The sequence below is a fragment of the Vigna unguiculata genome, chromosome 5 (genome assembly GCF_004118075.2).
Source record: "Vigna unguiculata cultivar IT97K-499-35 chromosome 5, ASM411807v1, whole genome shotgun sequence".
Taxonomy (NCBI): domain Eukaryota; kingdom Viridiplantae; phylum Streptophyta; class Magnoliopsida; order Fabales; family Fabaceae; genus Vigna; species Vigna unguiculata.
In genome coordinates, this window is record NC_040283.1 from 17000345 (window position 1) to 17022996 (window position 22652).

The following is a 22652-nucleotide window of genomic DNA, read 5'->3' on the forward strand; positions in this document are numbered from 1 at the left end:
CCTTTTTAATCCTGAATTAATTTGTATAAATCCTTTCGTAAAACTTTTCTAAACTTCCGTTTTACAAATCTTACGTAAACTAATTATAGTCTATGAAAAACTCCTTTTATTTTATTTTTCTACGATAAAAGATTCTTGAACAGAAATTTATTCATATATATATATATATATATATAATTCCTTATTTTTCAAATTTTAAAATAAACTAATTTTATTTTACAAAAAAAATTCTGTCATTTTCGAAAACAAATTTATTCCGACATATGTGTGTAATTAAAACAGACAAGACGTGTCACATGTCTACTCATACAACATACAAAGCTTTTGGACATATATAACTACAGAATTCAATCCACGCTAACGATTGAGACACCGTCTTATGCTTCAACATATTACAGTTTCAAAGTGTTTTTAAATGCAATTTCAATGTTCAAGGGTTGTTTAGTAGCAACCATGAACACAGTTTTTCACAACAGAATGGTACTTAAGTGTAAACGCTGACTTTCACTGCATTCGAAGTTCCTGTTTTGTTAGAATCAAGTGGGAAGAAAAAAGGGTAGAGTTCATATCGAACATAGCAAGAACTGTATAGCACTCTACACCCTTTACGATTGCTGCAAAATTTGGGGAAGTTGTTCACTGCAACAGCCAAACACTGAGCACAGAATAATTCAGACAAGTCTCTGGTGCATTGCACCAATGCATAGAGTGTCACAAATGGAGACAACACAGATTTTCCCTTCCCAAGCCCTTCCTCTTTAGGCACCACAGCTTGTGCTCTAATGCGATTCATCAGAGCCCCAAGCTCTTCATTGAAAGCTTCAGGGTCAGTTACGTTTTCAACATTGAAATAGAATATACCAAAAGATGTATCAACCTCACCAAAGAAACTCTTGTTGTTGAACCTCAGAAAGCAATAGTCATACCAAATCCTTGCATCAGCTTGGTTTGGACAGCGTTGACGGATTTGCTTTGTGGCATCTTGAATACAAGTGGAGCAATCTTCAGTGCTCACATCTCCTCTACACTGAGCCAATGCATAGACTTTGTCTTGGTCTTTTCCATAAGTGGTGGCAACAAAACCAGTGGAGGGAGTTTTGAGGGCTAGTTCTTCCAATAGTTTATCGATATTGGCAGATAATTTTCCTCCACTGCTGATGTTGGTGTTTCTATTGCAGAATTTGCCTAAAGGGTCGGCAGCTTTTGCACCCCAAATGCATAGGAAAATTAAGAACATGGGTTTGTGTGAGAAATGCATCATTTTATTTTACCATTTTCGCTGAGCTAAGTGCTTCTTATTATGAAGAAAAATGAAGGTGGGTCATAGTGGAACGTTCAGTTGAATGTTTCAAGCAGACATTGCTGACTTGTGAGCACCATGATTAGTGGAGGATGCAGGAGTCACTGTCATGCTTCGTTGACTTATGTGATCGGAGAAAGTGATCGCAGATATTCTTCATAAGATGGGATGAAGCCAATAATGTGTTTGAGTGGATTGAATGTTCTCAGTAAAATTCCTATGAAGATATCTAGAAAAATCCACTCGAGGATTTTGGGTGGGAAGCAACATAACCACTTCAAAAAGATTGTGGTAATAATTTAATGGTTACTGTTTTTTTTCAAAATATTAACTCTAGAAATGGGGTTTTGATTAGAACTTTAAAATATATCGAACAAATTATGCTAATTATTTGTTAATAGAGTCGTCTAATATAAACCATGTTCCAAGATATTTTTGAAGTGTTTCGTAAAGACTTCTATACGAGAAATATAAACTAAAAATAAATATTATAGTTTTTTCTTATCCAGAATTTAGTTTGATTTCATTTTTTCTTAAACTAAACCAACTCGATGTAGATTTTTTCTCAATTAATAAACTCAAGTTTTTCGATCTAACTAGGGTGTTGTTCTGTAATCCTCTATCCACAAGACTAGTTTGACATACAAGTTGTTTATTGTGAATTAATCTGATCCAAGTGTCCAAGTAATTCGATTTCGCATTCACTTATACTTTGATTAGAATTTCATACATGTCTCACTCATACAATATGTCTTTTGTTTTGGGTTTTAGCAACTAGTGAGAACAAAAACAGAATGGGCGAAGTGCAAAAACTAAAATGGTAAATTTTAAAGTGGTATGAATGATGATTACACAAATTGAAATACAAAGTAAATAACACAAGATTAAACAACAACAAGAAAATTACCAAAAAAATAAATAAACGAACTTGTAACATAAATCAATGAATGGTGTCCAAATTGCATCCAAATTGCATCAGTCAAACATTAGATTAGTCATTTTTCCTATTCACAGTGTTTCTTAGGATGTAAGTATTATTCCACAATTAGTCATCCTTGTAAAATACAAAATAAATTATTTCTATTAACTAACCATTCTTGGATAGCTACAAAATTTTGAATTTAAAATTTAAATAGGTTACATCTCAGGTCTTTCTATAGTTGTCTTAAAACATTACCCTCAGCAGTGTTCATTATATCTCCTAAGCGGTTGTTACTTTATCTCCTTTTCTATCAACTTTGACCCTTGCTTCTATCAACTTTTCTCGATCAACATTCTAACTAGGATAAGTAACTTGCTTTCTAATGAATTACAGATCATCTTATGAAATCTGTAACACCATCCCTATAAAATATAATGAGTTGTGGATTCTTATTTCTCATTAGTGATTTCTTAAACATTTTTATTGTTTGTATATGGTGCACGATTTAATTCTGTTGGTTGTCATTTTTTCTGTAATCTTTGTTTTATATAGGTTCTAATCCAAAGGAAACCTTCCATGCCATCAGAAAAATGATATGGTATTATATCGAATTCATGAAAACATCTATTTTGAATTTGTGTTTGAGTTTGGTTTAAGTTGTCATGTGCTTGCTTTAATACTTGTTTCTTATATGTTTCTATCTACATATGTGAAGAGAATTTCACGCCCGTGGTGTTACAGTTAGTACTCTTTAATGTAATTTTGCTTTGAAACTTTATCACTGATATTAGATATTAGAAGTTGTTGGTGCTTGGTGATGTGATTTTTTTTTAAATCATAAACTGTATGTTACTTCTTTTTCTATACGAGAATCACTTAACAAATGTTACTTTCATATTGAGTGTAGTGGTGATTAAGCTATAAATCATTCTACAGGACCATACCACTAACCACCAAGAAAGGGACAATCCATAAACTATTTGATACTTATTTAGGTGTATGTTAACATGAAGATTGGGCACTTGGATTTTATAGATTTAATTATGACTAGCTTGAAAAATGTGATCTATTATAAAGTTGTGACTATTGTAGGTGTCTCGACTCTGAGTGCAATTGCACAACAAGCCTTTGCTTAAATATGTACTCTTCACTTTATCAACATTGGAAATTTGTTAGCAGCCGAACAAGGAAGAGGATAACAAGATGAGTACAAATGTTGCAAATGTTGTTGCTCAAGCTGCTTATGGGGGAGATGACAAGCTATCAAAGTGGCAACTTATGGCTGAACTGTTATTGTACACTTTGAGAAAAAGAAATGTATAGAATATGCATTAGTAATGACTTTAATCATTACCAACGAATTGCAATTTGTTGGTAAATATTCGTCAATAATTTGGATTTTTCCAATAGTGAAGTAGAGTCTAGAATATCTAGAAAGTCTTAATTAGTGAAGGATGTAGAAAAGCTCATAGAAAATTCCATAGCACCTATAAATACCCCATTGTACTTGACCTTTTCAAACAAGAAAATTGAGTTCTCTCTTCTACTTCTCACATCTTCCTATACAAAGTGGTATCAAAAGCTAAGTTTGATCTAGAGAGTTCAGAAAAATAAAATAGAGTTGAGAGGAAAAAAAAGATAAAATTGAGAGATGGTAAGCAATGGGTATACCACCTTCCAATTTCCTCGTCTTACAAAAGAGAATTGTGAAAAATGGTTTCTACGTATGAAGGCGTTGCTAGGCTTACAAGGTGCTTGAGATATTGTACAAAAAGGCTATGAAGAGCCACAAGATGAAGAAAGTTTATCTAAAGAGGAGATTGAGGATTTGTTAAAGACAAGAAAAAAGGATCAACAAGCCCTTACTCTTATCCATCAATGTTTGGAAGATCACATGTTTTAGAAGATTTCCTACCCTACTGCGTCAAAGGAAGCTTGAGAGATTTTGTAAAAGTCCCTCCAAGGCGTCGATTGAGTGAAGAAGATAAGGTTTGAATCACTAAGGAGTGACTTTGAAGCTTTAAAGATGAAGGAATCTAAATCAATTTCAAATTATTGCTCAAGGTGATTGTTAATCAATTGAAGAAATGTAGAGATAAAATAGAAGATGTTCATGTGATAGAGAAGATCCTTCCTTGACTCCAAATTTCGATTATGTGGTATGTGCGATGCAGATTCTAAAGATCTTGACTTCAAGAGCCTTGAAGAGTTGGAAGGTTTTGTACAAGCTCATGAAGAAAGAATGAAGATAAGATAAGAAGAGTCATTGGAGCAAGCCTTAAAAGCTCAAGTTTCTTTGAAGAATAATGGAGGATTTAAGAGTCCACGAGGACGAGGATGAGGAAGAGGACATGGTCGTGGAAAAAGAGGAAGAGAAAATGATCATGCACAAAGAGGAAGAGGAAATGGTAATAATGCTTCAAACAATGAAGAAAGAAGTTATTCGTTATCAAGAGCATGTGGAAGAGAACGAGGAAAAAGTTGTGGTTATTTTCAAAAATGGAAGAAGGTATGGAAAATCTAAAGTTGAATGTTACAATTGTCATAAGCTTGGCCATTTCTCTTGGGCATCTAAATGACATGGAGGAAAAAAGTTAATTTTATTAATGAAGAAGAAGAGCCAATGTCTAAAACATGAAAATAAAAACGCTAGTTATTCGTGATACTTGAATAATGGTGCTAGCAATGACATGTGTGGATACAAGGAGAAGTTTGTGGAGTTGGATGGCAATGTGAATGGGAACATGTCTTTTGGAGATTCATCGAAAGTTCCAATTGAAGGATAAGGTACAATTATAATCTCCTCCAAGGATGGAAGTCATAAGTTGATTAATGATGTTTCTTATGTGCCTAAACTAAAAATCAACGTTTTGAGTTTAGGCCAACTTCTTGAAAAATGATGAGATTCTTATGAAAAATAAATATTTGTGGCTTAAAGATCAAATTAAAATTCAATTTCTAAGTTGCATACGTGAAGAAATAAAATTTTTATCTTGAATATAAAAACCATTGAAGCAAAGCGTTTGAAGTTGAGCTTGCAAGATAAAACATGGTGTTGATACATGAGTTTGGGCACCTAAACTTTGTAGTTGTTAAAAGTTTGGGAGAAAAAGGATGGTGAAAAGGATGCTTGTAATCAACAATCCTAATCAATTGTGTGAAGTATGACTTCTTGGAAAACATGCTAGAAAAGGTTTTGCCAAAGTGGTTGCCTCACGAGCAACTAAGCTTCTTCAACTTGTACTTGTCGATGTATATGGTCCAATTGATCCACCTTCATTTAGTAAGAATAAATATTTCTTACTCTTCATGGATGATTTTAGTAGAAATTCAAGGCTCTTGATGAAAAGGATAGTGGCTTTTAAATCAAAGCTTTGAAATCTGATCGAGGAGGAGAATTTAATTCAAAGGAGTTCATTAAATTTTTTGCAACTCATTGAGTTCGTCATCCATTGACTATTCGTAGATCGTCGCAAAAAAAATGAAATAGTTGAAAGAAAGAACATACCATTCTTAACATGGCTAAAAGCATGATGAAAGCTAAAAATATGTCAAGGATTTTGGGCTAAAGTTGTTTCTTATGCAGTATATTTATCTAATCGATCCCCAACATCTAATCTCAAAGATCAAACTCCCCAAGAAGCTTGGAGTGGAAGGAAGCCTAGTGTTAATCATTTATGTGTCTTTGGGAGTATATTTTATGCCCATGTATCGAAACAAGAAAGATCCAAGCTTAGTGATCGAAGTGCCAAATATGTTGTTGGTGACATTTATGAAAGGTCTGATGAGGTGACTTGTTTGTAACCTTGAAGAATTCTATTTCCTTCAAATAGATTTCGAGTCATGAAATTTTGAGGAAGCTGTAAAAGATAAAAAGTGGAGACATGCCACAAAAGATGAGATTAATTCAATTAAGAAGAATGACACTAGTGGAGAGGCTAAGAAGAATGCTAGTGAGAGGTGGAGAGATACCAAGCATGACTAGTTGTAAAAGGCTACAAGCAAAGGCATGGAGTATACTACGATGAAGTTTATGCACATGTCGCTCGCATGGATACAATCTGCTTGTTGATTTCTTTGGCGGAACAAATGAAGTTTCTATCAATACTGGTTATGTATGTATTTGTTTAATGAAATCAATCAGCTAACTCTATTTTTGATCGGTTGAAAGTGTCCAGTTCAAGAGCGTTTTCATTCATACTTGGTGGTTGATTTGATTCAATTAAGAATTGTTTAAGGCTTTTAAAAGTCACCTTATCTTTTAACTAGCCAATTCAACCTCCCCCCTTCCCTTTTGGCATTTCAACCATTTCAAAACTTACAACTCCAACATTTGTTTTCTATTATTATTTATTTATTTCTTTTTAATACCTAACTTTAGTTTTTTTTTTTGGTCCATTATTTCTACTACTAGTCATTTTAACAAATTTTTGGTTACCTGCAAATATATATTTCTACACTCATTCTTTCTTAATTGTTATAATCGATTCTTGTAATGTAAATAAATAGTAAATATCTTTTCCTAAAAATCATAAAATATATTTTTCTTTGATTATTTTGGTATTTGTTCTACCCTCGGGTTGCTTGACACCTTTTTAAATGATTAAAAGGTATAAGAAATACTTGGGAAAAAAGAATTAAAATATACTTCTTTTGTTCGGTCATCTATGTCGGATTTAGGGATGGAACCAGGTCGGGTCAGGTACGGATAATGTCTACCCGCAACAACAAAATCCACTTGTAATCCATCTGTTTACACATCAGGTACTCAATTAAAAAATATCTCCGAGTATCCGTGGATGCTTGCGAATATTTAAAAAAAGCTATACATTTTTAAAATAAAATTATATAAAAATATAAAATTAAATATAAAATTTAATTAAATTTAACTAATAAAACATAATTTTAATTTTAATTAAATTTAGCTTAATAAAACATAAATTAAAGTTTACTTTAATTTTTTGCCGGTAACGGGTATTAAAATACATGCTACCTACGAATATCTACTATTTGTCACAGATTTTATCGACGGGCACCACATGGACATGGATATTTTTGTCGTCACTAGTGGGATTGACCAATTTTTTTTTATATAAACTCTCTCTTCGGGAATGATGGGATATGTGATCTATTAAAATTATAAAAAATGTATAAAATTTTCAAAAATTAAAAAAAAAAACAAAAATAATTCTCAAACAACTTATTCCCTTTTAAGGACTATGTGATCCTTCATTTCTCATTTTTAATAGAGATATATAGAATTATGGTCAACCATTGTCAGGTTCATAAAAGAAATTAAATTATTTTCTCAAATAGTTTCTTTAATTGAAATACGTAACGAGTACATTTTGTCATGCCTAAAATATATATATATATATATATATATATATATATATAAAATTTTTTTAATCATATTTTTTTATATTTTTTAGAGAAAATTAAATATTTTGAAAATCATGTTTCCTTGTGCACATTTAATTAAAGATACTATCCTAAGACGAGTATCGTAAAGTGCTAACACTTTTCTTATGTGTAACACACTCAAAATTTAATTTATGTAGATTTTTAGAATAGTCTACGATGATTTAAACGTTGATATAATAGTATGGTATCTTCTTATTAATACTGTGATTTAAAAACATACAATTTTTTTATACTGTACTTTTGTATAAACTAAAATTTAAACAAAAAATTGCATAAACCACATAAATACTATTCACCATATATATATATATATATATATATATATATATATTCAATTATTATAATATTTATTATTTGGGACATATTTCTGAGTTAAATGTTGGAGTCGGTTCACATGCTCCTAATCGAATTGAGATTCGTACAACCAAGTCGAAGATACATACGAAGACATCCTAAAATTCGTGAGTCTGGAGAAATGGAAGAGTGCAAGTAGATAAATTTAAAGTACATCTCGGTCCTCACGATAACAATAATAAAATTTAAAAAAAAATAATATTTTAACTACTAAATTTTAACAATTTTTTTTATTATATAAAATAATATTTTTTAAGTGATTTTAAAATATTAAAAATAAAAAAATAAAAAATTATTTAGAAAATAACATCTAAAATTATAAGAGAAAGTTGTTAATTTAATAGTAAGAAAATTATATTTTAACTTAAAATGTCGGTTAAGCCATCCCAAATGTTGACATTGTTTCTTATTTTTTTTAAAATATATTTATTTCAGCACTGGTATGGCTTACGTTTAAGTTGTATTTCTAATATAAAAGTTAACTGTTGTTCAGTTTTGTGTCTCAGGAGTTGATTCTTCTTGTTTATTTTTATTTTCAAAATTTAATAATTTTATATTATCATTTTAGAATGGATCGGACTTGCTCTAACAACTTCCTAGTTTTTTTCTTTTGCATCCCCTTCATGGCTGACATATGATAGGTACTTCTTCGCATTCTTGTAGTGAGTCTAATTGCATGATTGAGCTTTCTCATAGATCGTCTACTCAACATGATTTAAAGTTGGTCACTGTAGGAATTCAAGTGTGAATCTAAATTTTACATTGATCAGAAATGAGAAAGTAGAACACCGTATAAGGATCAAGGCCCACACGGTCTCAAACTCTTTAAATGCCATTTCTTAACTCGTTAATATATGACAATTTTCTGTGTATGTATATTGTTATTTGAGCCATCTCATTCTTTCATATATCTTTACCCTAAAACTAACCATCCTGGAGGTAATAATTTGTCTTGCCGTGAGACCAACATAGGAATTTAAACAATTTTATAAGGAAACTACGAGAAGATTAAGAAGTGTACATTAAGCCCAAATCAACCATAAGTTATTAGTTGCAAACATCTTAACTGATTACACATCGATATTCTCCTGCAACAAACATTATATCCAACATGTGAAACCATTATTGGGATTAGTTAAAGTACACAGATTGCGACATTGCAGTAGCTCCAGAATTAGGCACCTTGATGTATCCAACATGTGAGGAATCAGTGACTCTAGTAAGGGTTTGAAGATCATAAGCGATCCAACATCTGGAGTTCTCCCCGTTGTAGAAATAGCCGACACACTTGCAATCCTTGGTACATTTGTTTCCGCAGGTACTTTCACTTACTCTATCCCCTGTGTTGTATTTGCTGGTGTAATGCTGAACCCCTTCAAGTTTGTAGTAGTGAAACTCACTCGCCTTGCATGGCGTCACAGCGTTCGGCACGCAGTTATTGCTCCACCCAAAAGATCCATTTTCTAATGGGCAAGCCACACATTGGTTATCTTCACATAGCCCTAACTTTCCACATTTCTCAGGCAATTGGCATTCGCTCTCACCGGAATCTCTATCAAAGAGAGTGTACGTAACTTTCCAAACACCATCACGCACGTCGAGGAAGTAAGTGTGCAGCCTAATGTTGCCATCAATTCCAAGCCTGAGGTATGTCAAGGTGCTGTTGTTCACTGGCCTGCCAATGATCACGTTGCCACCGCTGGAAGAATTCGCCACTTGGTAATCAAATCCAATGTCGAAACTCTCGGAATCAGATGTGAGGGTGACATTTTCCAAGGACCCTTTTTGGATGAAGAACCAATCAGATGAAAACCAGTATAGAGTTGGTTTAGGAGAGTTCTTGCTTTTGTAGTACAAGCTCAAACCTTTAGCTTTGGGCTCCAAAACCAAGCTATAAGGTCCTTCTACATTTTCCTTCTCTGAAAGCCTACTAACCAACCTCGATGGCCCTTTTGCTCTAAGGTACTGACCAACCAAAAGGGTATCTGTGGGGTGATCAAAACTTTGCCAAACGAACTTACCTTGGGCATCAATGAGGACCATGTTACCATTTGGAAGCAACCTAAAGGCCACAACACCCTTGTTAGCAGTGTTGGTTTGCCATGCAATTCTCCCATCAGCATCTGCTAGCACAAGGTTCCCATCAGTCCCAAGTGAAAAAGTGGCGTTTTCTCCAACTGGGTTGCCCCTATTGGCCTCCCAAACCCAGCGAAACAGCTGCTCTGAGCGTTGAAGCCCCACGCGCAGCGCTAGAGTGAAGGCGTTTGGGGTGGTGTTGTAGAAACCAACTTGGAAGGGAGAGTTGAATATGCTTATCATCCGATAATCAGCACCGTACTCAACAATGAACTCTCCAAGATCACCTGAGTTCTGAAATTTGAAAGTCTCATTCTTAGGAACAGCAGCATAAACAATGATGCTGAAGAATGAAAACACAATTAAGGTAAGGAAAGTTTTGGGTTGGGACTGAAAAGCCATTGTTGTAATTGATGTGTTACGTACGAAGTCTGCTTCTCTATTTATAGTAAAATCTTAGACCTGAAAACCAAGTCCATTTTTCTGGTACGCATTGTTTACAAGTTGAAGTTGAGAGTAGTTTGTACCAATCTTTCCCATAAAACACAAAGGATAATGATATTATAATAATTAAATTTTGATAAATTTTTTTTATAATTTAAGTTGAAATATTATAAGTGAATTTGAAATATAAAAAAATAGAAAAATACTTAAAAAATGACAACATAAATTAAAAAAGATTGTCAAAATTTAGTTATTATAATATAATTATTTAAAAAATCGTGACCAAAACATTGAATTAGAGACGTATACTAATTTAAGCAAAACAAAGTGAATGACAGCTTGTACAGTATTAAAATTATAAATAAAAATAATAAAAGCACATAAGCACGTGCTAGCTCATTATCCATAAGTAGTAACATGGTACAGCGCATAATTCACTATAAGAAATACTTTCTTTTAAAAAAAGTATCAATTTTAAATAAAAAAGGAAACTTATTTTTAAATAAAAAAACACTTTCTTTGGTCCTTTAGACAACAATAAGGCACAAGTTCAATTTCAAATAAAAAATTCGACACAATTAATTCGGTTAATAAAACAAGTAGTTAATTAATTAATATAATAAAACTGAAGTTGAACCAGAGTCTAAGTTATATTAATATAAAAACAAACTTTGTCATTCTGAATGAACATGTTAAAAATGTTAAAAAGAGGTGTATACAGTGATGTTAAAAAATTCGTATATGGGTATCTGCGGATAAAATCCGCAATGGATAGGAAATGGATATTAAAAATGGATACCCGTTACCCGCGAGTACGAGTATTTTTGATACCCGCATATTAACGGCGCAGGTACAGGTATCATAGTAGACATATGTGGGGCTAATGACATTTGATAGTGACATTGACACGTGACATTGTTTTGCCACATGTCACGCCAGGAACCTAACACATGGCAAAAAAACAATTTTGCAAAAAAAAATTAAAATATTTTAAAAAAACCACATAATTACATGTGGCATGCCATTAACGACGTTAGTAATTTTTGTTTGAAAGAGATCTAATTGAGACATTTTTTCAAAAGTTGAATGCAATTGACGCTTCTTTAAAAGCGGGGACCTGATTGACACACTCCTACCAAAGTGGGTACCATCCGAGTAATTAAACCTTAATTTTATATCCACAAGACATAACTAGATGACAATACATAACAATTTTACTGGACATGATATATGCACCGTAGAAGAGCATGAACAAGAAGAGCTTGTAATAATGAAAGAAAAATTAGGGTTGCGTTATTATATATTGCTCTAATATGTTCAATTAACATTATAAACTTATAATTGATTTTTGAATTAAATCTTAAATTGATCATTATCATTAGCTATCAAGATTTTGGCTACCTAATGAATTGATGTCTAAATTGGTGACTAATTATTTTTTTTTCTCAAATTAGTTACTACTTAAAAAAATTTCTGTAGTGTTTACATTGATGCAAAAACTTATGACAGCAACAATAGAATTAATGCAATTTACCATTACTAAACTTGAGAGTTTCATAAATTTCATACCTTTTGCAAGTACAACTCGAATGATTTGGACGACCAGTTACCCAGACCATTAGAGAAGTTGAAGACACTAGTACAAAATCACTTTTTATAGCGACTTTTTATACTGATTATAATTCACCCAGTATAAAAAGTGATATGGTGGCGTAGTTGTAAATATTGTAGACTTTCTATACTTATTGGAATTAGAATCGATATAGAAAGTAGGCGTGGTCACATTTTTGTAATAAAGAAGAAAAATTTATATAGTGGTTCTAGTTATAACCAATATAGAAAGTGGGCATGGTAATGTTTTTGTAATAAAGAAGAAAATTTTGTATATCGGTTCTAGTTATAACCAGTATAGAAAGTAGTTTCTTGTTTTTTATTTCTTTTTTGTAAACACAAAGAGGATGACATTTTTAGGGTTCTGGAACCACAGGCATCAAACCTTACCCACTACTCACGTTTTACACCCAACACTTTCCGCACATGATCAACATTACAAAACACAACATAGGGGCCACGTCCCTTCTTCCCCAATTTTCTTCTACTTCCTTTTCGCATGTACACCAGACGCAAACTCTAAGATTGGCAACATCAAAGTCCTAGATTGTTGATTCCAATGAGACTCCTATTAGCTTCCTCCAACGGTAGTGTCAACAACTTCACCGTTGCCACCCTATTTCACCATTTCTCCATACTGTCCAACCCTTGCCAAACTAGGTCCTTGTGAGAAGCCATCGCCCAACACCTTTACATCCCTCATCCTTAGTCGTTCGCCATTCTTGCACGCTACCGTAAGTGTTACTTGCACTAGCCTTTAGCAATGAAACCCTCATCGCACAGGGCACCTTCGATTTCGCCCCTAAGCCACTTCCACACAAGCTTGTTGTCATTGGAGATCGCATCTCCTAGTTGCACTTTGGAACCCTAGGTTGCGGCTTCTATCACAAGGTCGCCAATACTACGACATGTTGCAACTTTGCATTGTGGGTTGCTCACAATGATGTGTGGATCTATAGTGATTCCTAATTTGGTTTCACGATATGGGTGTGCGACTTCTACTTTTTCAACGTTGTTGTTGCTTTGGTGGTGAAGTGCACGTGAAACGTAAGGAGGAGGTTACATTTTCTTGGCCAAGATCCATATCTCCGACGAGTGTGCAAATGTGAAGTGGTTGTGGTGAACTACTGGTTCGTCGTTGGCATGCCTCTCTCATCGTTCAGCATCATTGAGGCATATTATAGAGATACAAAGTGGAACTTTATATACTAATTGTGGCTTTAACTGGTATAAAAAAGGGATTTTTCTATACTTATTTTGGAACTGATATAGAAAAGTGAAAACTTTTGATACCGCATATTTTTATACTAGTTCTGGAACCGGTATAAAAAGGCTTTTCTACACTAGTGAGATTCTCAACTTATCAAACTTTGAAATGTTTTGACCAAATCTCCTCAAGAGTCTTCATCATCATCAATAACTTTATCCCCAAACACCTTCAGAACTCCAACACTCAACAACATACATCTCACTCATTCCAAAGTGGAACAATTCTCCAAGATAGTGGCGCCACTAACATAGTTTATCCGAAAGGACCAACCTTTTTACTTGGACTAATAGGTGTGAGGAAAACTTTCGAGAGCTTAAGCAGAGGTCGACGAGTGCTCCTGTTTTGGTTATCCCTAAAGTTGGTAAACCTTTTGAGGTTTACTGTGATGTCTCTCATCGGGGACTGGGTTATGTGTTTATGCAAGAAAGGAAGGTGGTGGTTTATGCTTCGAGGCAACTTAAAGTGCATGATAAGAAGTACCCCAATCAGGATCTAGAGTTGGCAGTTATGGTGTTCACCTTGAATATCTATAGGTACTATCTATATGGTGCACAATTCCACGTGTTCGGTATCACAAGAACCTCAAGTACCTATTTAATCAGAAGGAGCTGAACATGAAGAAGAGAAGGTGGATAGAATTCTTAAAGGATTATGACTTTGAACTTCTATATCACCCAGGGGAAAGCAAACATGGTAACTGATGCCTTGAGTAGGAAGGCAGTGCATGTGGCACACTTGATGATCAAAGTGTTAGAGTTGACTTCATTAGATGTAGTAATATGACTATATCTAGTGACTTTCTGAGTCTGATCAAAGAAAGGCGGTCTGTGGATTCTGTGGATTCTAGCTTGCAAAATGTGATAAGGTTGCTAGGATTGGAGCAAGCAAAGGAGTTTGTCATGGGTAGTGATGGTGTGCTGAGGTTTAGAGGCATGGTTTGTGTACCTGACGATGTTGAGGTGAAAAGGTTGATCCTTGAGAAAGGGCACAAGAGTCGTTTTACCTTGCATCTTGGCATGACTAAGATGTATCAGGATCTCAAGGAGACCTTCTGGTGGCAAGGTATGAAGAAGGATATGGCGTAGTTTGTATATGCTTGTTTAACTTGTCAAAAGACGAAGGTTGAGCATCATAGACTTGGTGGAACTTTACAGTCATAAGATATACCAGTGTGGAAATGGGATAGCATAGTCATGGACTTTGTTATCCATCTGCCATGATCTTTGAGAGATCATGATGTAATATGGGATGTGGTGGACCGTTTGACCAAGAGTGCTCACTTCCTAGTAGTGAATCTGAGGATGTCCATGGCCAAGTTGGCTCAGCTGTACATTAAAAAGATTGTGAGATTGCATGGGGTGCCCAATAGTATTGTGTCTGACCGAGACCCACATTTCACCTTTAAGTTCTAGTAGATACTACAAGATGCTTTGGGGAGCGGGTTAAGGATGAGTTCAGCCTATCATCCTTAAAAGATAGGCAATCAGAGCGAGTGATCCAATCTTTGGAGGATTTTTTTTAGGACGTGTGTTTTGGATCATCTTGGCAGTTGGGATGAAGTGTTACCATTGGTGGAATTCACCTTCAATAATAGCTACCAAGCAAGCATACGGATGACGTCGTATGAAGCGTTGTATGGGAGGAGATGTAGAACTCCCTTGTGTTGGCACCAAGATGGTGAATCGATGTTAGTTGGGCTAGAGTTTTTGATGCATACCACCGAGAAGGTGCAGATGGTGAGGGAAAGGTTGAAAGCCTTACAGTGTAGGCAAAAATCCTATGTTGGCCAAAGAAGGAGACCTTTGAAGTTTGCAGTTGGGGATCATGTTTTCTTGAGGGTGACCCGAACCACTAGTGTGGGAAGGATTATCTGCTTGAGGAAGCTTTCTCCTAAGCTCCTTGGTCCATATCAGATATTGAGAACGATTGGACCCGTGGCATATGAGATTGCCTTACCTCCTCAGTTGGCTAATCTCCATTCAATTTTCCATGTCTCCAAGTTGAGAAAGTACGTATCTGACTTGTCTCAAGTGTTATAGGTTAAGGATGTGCAAGTTAGAAAGGATCTCTCGATGGAAGTGCAGCAAGTTGGTTTTGAGGACCTCCAAATCGAACAACTCCGAGGAAAATCCATCAGTCTAGTCAAGGTTGTCTAGGATAAGAGGAGTGAGAGCTAGAGGAGAATATGAAGGAGTCATACCCACACCTCTTTCTTGTAAGTCTTAATTTTTGAGATCAAAATTTTTAGTTATTGGGGAGAATGTAAAGCCCACTTTCTATGTTTTAAAGTTTTGGGCCCAACTTTGGTAAAAGGCATAAGGCCAGCCCATTTGTTTCCACTTCAGAAAACCCTTTCAGCTTTCCCACTCAACTTTTCACTATTTTTCTCATGCATCCAAAACAGTTTCAACTCTTTCCTCTCCTTTGAAGCAGAAACTGAGATAGGGACCTTGCAAAATCCTCCTCTGAGCTAAACAAATGTTTTTCCCTCCATGTAACTTGAACTAAAAACCATCATTTCATTTCCTTTCTTTTCAATGCCGAAGTTTTTGGTCTGATTCAGTTTTGTGGTCATAGACCTCACTATTTTCTCCCTTTGTTCTTGTTTACCAGCTCTTTAAGTTGGAGACGCGTTGTTGTACTCCTCCGTTTGGACTCAGTTTTGGTTAGGTTAGCATTTGTTAAGGTAAGGAAGCTAGGGTTTATTAGTTTTCAAAATGATTTGCATTGAAATGTGCGATGTTTCTGCTCTAGTTTTTAGTTTTGCATGTGTGAGCTTAGGTAAGGATCTGTTGTTCTCACCTAATCAAGGAGTTTTTGCCTAAACGAGAAGCTTCCGCCTAAGCGAGAATAGCAGAAACTCATCTTTGCTCTATATCTCGAGTTGTTGCCTAAACGAGGGCCTTTCACCTGAGTGAGAGTGATCTCACCTAAGCGAGATGTTTAGCTTAAATGAGAACTCATAGATGTTTCAATGCCCTATATTTGCAATCTTGCCCATGCGAGATGTCTCTAGCTTGAGCGAGAGACTCTTTAGCTTGAGCGAGAGCTCTTTAGCTTGAGCAAGATTGACAACAAAATTGTTTCAATTACTTGATTGCTTCCACGATTGATTGATTTACTCCTTAAATCATAAAGTATGATGCCATGTATGTTTTATGTGTTGCAAAGTGATTGAAATTATTGTTTTTGGTATGTAATGATAATGGATGTATGAGAATATACATAAATATATATGTGGTATGTGCTTGACATAATTCCATGAGTATCATATGTAGATTTTATGGTGGTGTTATTATAGTGTATGTAATGAAATAACGATTTAAGTAAGGTTGCATCCTTGCACTCTAACGAATCAATCAGGCTCACATAGAGTAGACTGGTTCATATGGTGAGAGTAGCAAGAGGTCCTAGTCTTTGGTAGGATAATGACCTTAGATGATCATGGACTAACCTTGTGTGTGGTAGGATGAAACCCATTAGCAATGGCTCTATAGAGTAGTAGAAGTCACCACAAGTGCAAGCAACCCGTGAATTTGATCTCACTACATATATCTAAATAATTGAGTTAGAGGGTCTTTGAATTGTTTGTTATCACATGTTGTTCTTGCTTATAAAATGCTTATTTATATGTTAAAAATTATTTTTCTCTAGCTTACCCTTTTTCTTTGTGTCTGTTTCTTGTTTGGTTTTTTCCTATTTGCAATGATCACCAATGTTGGTGTGAGCAGATGTGGGAACTCCTGGTGATCACCATGATGATGGAGATGCTATTGTTTAGTTAGGCACGTTGGATCTTGCTCAAGGTTGAGCTCCTTTTGAAGAACATTTTTATTTGTAATTCCTTGTTCTATGAGCAATCATTTGTCAAATCGTTTCACGTTTAAGTTTGTGATTATGGAATTGTTCTATGCCCATGATACTTCTAATTCAGTATATTTTGGATAATTGTAAAAGGTTAATTCTCATATACTTTTTCATATGACTCTATTTTATTATAATTATGAGATGTTTTATTTATTAGAATTGTTCTATTAAATGGGATGTCACGCGATGATTACCACACCCAATTCCTAGTAATTCCACAAATCTTATATCATCCAAAAGCACGTTTCAAGGTTTATAAAACATACAACATAGTTTATCCAATATTCAAACAAAAAGTAATGGGTAAAGTTGTCATTGTAGTGAGCCCCTATAGTACATCACTTCAATAGTACATCACTTCAAATCTCTTTAATTTGTGAAGAGTGAAATTGGGTGCATCATAAATCATCGCTCTTCATCACACACAATCAACAAATGCAAACAAGTGATTGTCTCACTCTCCCTCGCTCCCACAAAGTAAATTCACTGATATAAACATAATTTATATGTCTACCAAATCCAGGTGATTTATCAAGGTTGTTAGCCTTCTCTAGAAAAAACCTTCTAGTGTGTCCATCCTTCATATAATGGTAGCACTTAGTAGACTATGTATTTCCACCATTGTTTATCCTTGATTTTGAGCTCCTCTATTATCAGTGATAAACAATTTACCCATTTCTAGATGGTCATATCTAAGACTAGATGCCATGACCCCAAACTTCTTGTTTGAGTTTCGTCTCTCTCCCATACAACAAGGTTTCCTTTAAATGATCATGAATCTTAGGCAAATAACACAATAACAAAAATGTGTGATCCTCATCATTAATCTAAACATTAATATTCTTGAGATCAAGGATCAACAAGTTGATTCATCTAGTTTTTGCACTACTAATCTTATATGAGTGCAACGTTTGCTTCATATATAAAAGGTTCACCAAGGATTTCGTCATTTACAAGCTCTCAAGCTTAGTTCGTAGTCTCGTTATGGTATTCTCCTTAAAGACTTGCCTTAACATTTTCTCACTAAAGCTAAGAACAATTGCACTGTGAGCCTTTTTCCAACAACATCTTTAACTTCTTCACCATGGCTACATCAAGCTTCGGTTCACCTTCCAAAGCTTAAAGTAAGCTTTTATTGAATTGAAATAGCATGTATCATCAACCCACATAATCTAAACTCATTCAAACTAATGAAATTCTCAACCTCATACTTTGTGAAAATATAACATCCTAGCCGGATATTACTTATTTAAATAAAATTAATAATAAATAAATAAAAAGATACCATTTATTCAACACATTTACCAAAACATGGGAAATAAAAGCTTTATTATAAGCGCCAAAATGTTCAAAACATAAAATTTAATTCAACCTTACATCACCAAATCCAAAATTAAATCCAAATTACAGAAAAATAATATAAAGCTATAGGAATAAAAATAACCCTAAGCTGCCCCGCTCCAACGCTAAGTCTCACCAGCACCTCCTGCAACATCATCTGGTCCCATATAACAAATTACATGATCATCGTCAAACATAAACAGATAGGGTGAGCTCAAATTAAAAGAAATATAATATATAATAAAGTAATGACATAAAAACCAATGACTCTAATGAAAACCCCAACCGTCAAACCCAACATTCACATCTTCCTCTAGATGCCTCTTGATTCTACACCCTTTGATGGTTACATTGATCAATACTTGCTGCCACGAGTGTCTACTCGGCCCTTCGACTACATGCCACCACCTATAGTCCACACGTGGGAATGATCTTGTTACGGACTACAATCCGCAATACCAAGTGGAGTTTCCCAATAAGAACCACCGTTCGTATTTGTCTCAAGACTACCAAACTTGTCGGCTAACACTATAACATCCTAGCCAAAAATTACTTTTTCCAAAAATGCGGGAAAAATTAAAACTTTATTTCAAACGCGCCAAATAAAAAAAAAGGTTAAATATGTTTTTGGTCCTTTAACTTTCAGTGAATTTTGGAATTAGTCCATTTCAAAATTTTGGACCAATTTAGTCTTTCATCTTTCAAAATACGTGGATTTAGTCCTTTTCATCAAATTTTGTTAGGTTTATTTGATGTTTCGTATGCACTTCAGGATTGTATTTGAGTTGTTTATACTATTTGACACATTTTTACTTTAATGTTAAGCCAAATACTATTATGAGACGCGCTTGAAATGTCAAATAAACTTAACAAAATTTGATTAAAATGACTAAATCCACGTATTTTGAAAGATAAAGGACTAAATTGGTCCAAAGTTTCGAAATGGACTAATTCTAGTATTCATTGAAAGTTAAGGGACCAAAAACATATTTAACCCTAAAAAAATCCATAAAGGCATTCACCTATTACAAATAATAAAATTGTTCATAACACTGATTACAAAATAATCCATAAAACTCATAAAAACATCTCTATGTAAAAACTCCCATGTAGCCCCACTCCGACTCTAAGTTTCCACGGGCTCACCTGCATCAACATCTGCTCTCATGTAACGAGTTACATGATCATTGCCAAACACACAGATAAGGTGAGCTCAAATAAAAAGAAATGCAATATACAATAAAGTACTAATTTTAAACCCATTACTCTAACGTAAAAGCCAATTGTCAACTCAACATTCACATATTCCTCTAGACGCCTCTTGATTCTACACCCTTTTTATATTTATTGATCTTTGCTGCTACGAGTGTCTACTCACCCCTCTAAGTGTAGGCCACCACCTAATAGTCCACATGCGAGAATAAATTTGCCACCGTCACAATCCGCAACACCAAGTGGAGTTCCACAATACAAACTGCAGTTCGTATTTGTTCCAAGACTACCAAACTCGTCGGATAACACCTAGGAGGACAATCTTCTGGAATCCATCTGTACGAGTCACGATCTCGCACACTCCATTAGACTTTCAAAACCACTAGGCTACAACCTTGAGTGGCCACGTGTTATCCCAATACAAGTTGCACTCTTAACTAGGTCCCCAACAAAGCATCGCATCAAGACCTCCATCCAAGATTGTGTAGAACCTGGAATTATCTAACGCCTCCATTGCGTCGCTGGACAAAATCGAGCTCTAGACCGCGTGGTGGGCATCGCCCGATGCCAAGCCCCATGCGCCTTCCAATACTCATATCAACCCAATCTCGCCTGGCAGAACCATCCCTTCTGCCAAGCGCTACGCGAGTACAATGGCCTCTGCCACTGTTTTGGGTCCCTACCGCTTGTCGTCTTGTCCCGGGTCGCCAGGTGCCATACTAGTAGCGCAATGCTACTACTTTTTGGCACTTTGGAACAGGTTCTAATGAACCTCAAACACGCAACACACAATTCCTATTATCAATCAAACTCATCCAGTCATAATCATATGGCTGAATCACAATTCACACATCAATTTACCAACATTTCACAATTTAAAATCACGCCTTTTCTCAATTAGTTATGAATTCACCCTAAACTTAATCTTTTACCAAATGAAGAATACTTCACTGATTTTCAACTAACATTACAATTTACATTTCATGACAGTAACCAGCAGGCCATGAATGACATCACAATTAAGGAAAAACATAGGTTTTACATGCTTATAATCTCAATCATCACATTATCATATATAATTCAATTTTATATCACATTCGCGAGTTTCTTTCCATACCTTCTACCCAACTAATCCATATTATGCATAAAATTTACCCAATAAACCTCCAAGAACGTGAATCACAGAACAAAAAGCATATATACTATTGTCCTTATGTGTCACCTAGTGGCAGTTCATGCGCCGCCAGGCAGTGCATACAATTATGGGTTCTGCCTATATTTTGTAAGACCTAAGAAATTTAATTAACTAAATAATTAATTAATTAATAAATGCGGGCAGTGGAAGCCTTTATGACATTAAATGTTGACTTGTATGATGTGAAATAGTACTAGCTCACATGATTGAGCATACTTGGTTATGTTGAGAGGACTTGGGTTTAAGTCCTATGTATGCCAAATTGTATGTTATTTTAATTGTACATTATTTTAATAATATAATTGATTATGATGAGTGATATTAAAATCCTATATATACATATATATATATATAAGGGTTATCATTAAACATGAATTGGTTGAATGGTTATGCATTGACTTGACATTGGTAAGGTAGTGCGTTCGAACCTTGGTAGACATGAATTAAGTTTTTCCTTTTTGCCAAATTTCTTTTTGACATGGATGCAAAGGGTTAGAAATCCAAGTTGTGAGAAGGGGCAGCCAAGAGGGTTGGAAAAGCACCTAGTAATGGTTCTTGAATGACCATTAATCCATGAATTAATCCATTTTCATTTTTTTTATTAAGGCTTAAATGGTCTTTTGGTCCTAGTTTAGGACGACTTTTTTCGCTTTGGTCCTACTTTTGAAAATGTTTTCAGTTTGGTCCTACCTTTCGTAATTTGTTTTCAATCAACTCCTTTTCGTTAACTCTGTCTAAATCATTAACGGTACAGTGCCAGCGTGGTGATTTTGTGTGACGTGGATACTGTTCAGTGACATGTCCGTTTGCACTGTCATAGCCCAGATTTTAAATTGAATTTTAGGGTTTGTGTTCATTGTGGTTTAGGGTTCCATTAAACGGTTCAGCTGAAAACAAATGTCTCGTGGGGCATCTTCATCTTCTTGCAATAGCTGGGTTCACCGAACTTGCAATTCCTGCCATGGTGGTTCTAGGGTTTCAGGGTCACCCCCAATTTGCGATTGCGGAGACATTGCAGTGGTGCGCACAGCTAGAACTACAAAGAATTTGGGTAAACAATTTTGGGGTTGTGCGAACTTTAATGTTTGTTTCTTACTATTCGGGTTTGGGTGTTTCTTTCACTTTCAGTCTTTCACTTTCATCTTCATGGTTTTTTTGTGTTGCAGAGATGTGGTGAAGATGTGTTGGGATGAAACTTTTTCAAGTGGTGTTACGAAGAGGGTGTTAATGAGAGAGATGCCATTATCGCTAGGCAAAGGCAGAAGGTTGCTTATATTGAGAATGCATTTCGTGTCTGGAAGAAACAGATGCAACTGTCATTAGCTGTGATAGGTGTTCTTATTGTAATGATTGTAGTTGGTTTTATGGGTTGTAATTGTCGTTGTCTATCTTGAAGAATTGCTTGAATGAATGAATGATATTCCTTTATCTTTAATTACATATTCTTAACTGTTTAAAATTGTTTGTAATTTTTTGTTTAATTTGAATGAACTGAAGAACGAACAATTCTGAAAAGTGGAAATGAAGAAGGCAGATAAAATTCTGAAAAGTGCAAATGATAATGTAATACTAATTAGGCTTTTAAGCCTTCCATCAAAATATCAGTGATCAAAATCCAGAAATTGTTAAAGTACAT

At 34.9% G+C, this 22652-nt stretch overlaps 2 protein-coding genes across 2 annotated transcripts; both read right to left on the bottom strand.

The window, feature by feature from the left end:
* Positions 1-270: 270 nt before the first annotated feature.
* On the bottom strand, positions 271-1281 carry LOC114184057 (cysteine-rich repeat secretory protein 55). The gene has a single exon (XM_028071294.1). It carries the CDS (start codon positions 1259-1261, stop codon positions 485-487), a length of 777 nt encoding a protein of 258 aa, XP_027927095.1. The 5' UTR covers positions 1262-1281; the 3' UTR covers positions 271-484.
* Positions 1282-9032: 7751 nt separating this feature from the next.
* LOC114186097 (epidermis-specific secreted glycoprotein EP1-like) lies at positions 9033-10478 on the bottom strand. The gene has a single exon (XM_028074117.1). It carries the CDS (start codon positions 10476-10478, stop codon positions 9132-9134), a length of 1347 nt encoding a protein of 448 aa, XP_027929918.1. The 3' UTR covers positions 9033-9131.
* Positions 10479-22652: the final 12174 nt, after the last annotated feature.

Coding starts and splice junctions, on each gene's coding strand:
- LOC114184057 (XM_028071294.1), bottom strand. CDS start 1,261: ATGATGCATTTCTCACACAAACCCATGTTCTTAATTTTCCTATGCATT.
- LOC114186097 (XM_028074117.1), bottom strand. CDS start 10,478: ATGGCTTTTCAGTCCCAACCCAAAACTTTCCTTACCTTAATTGTGTTT.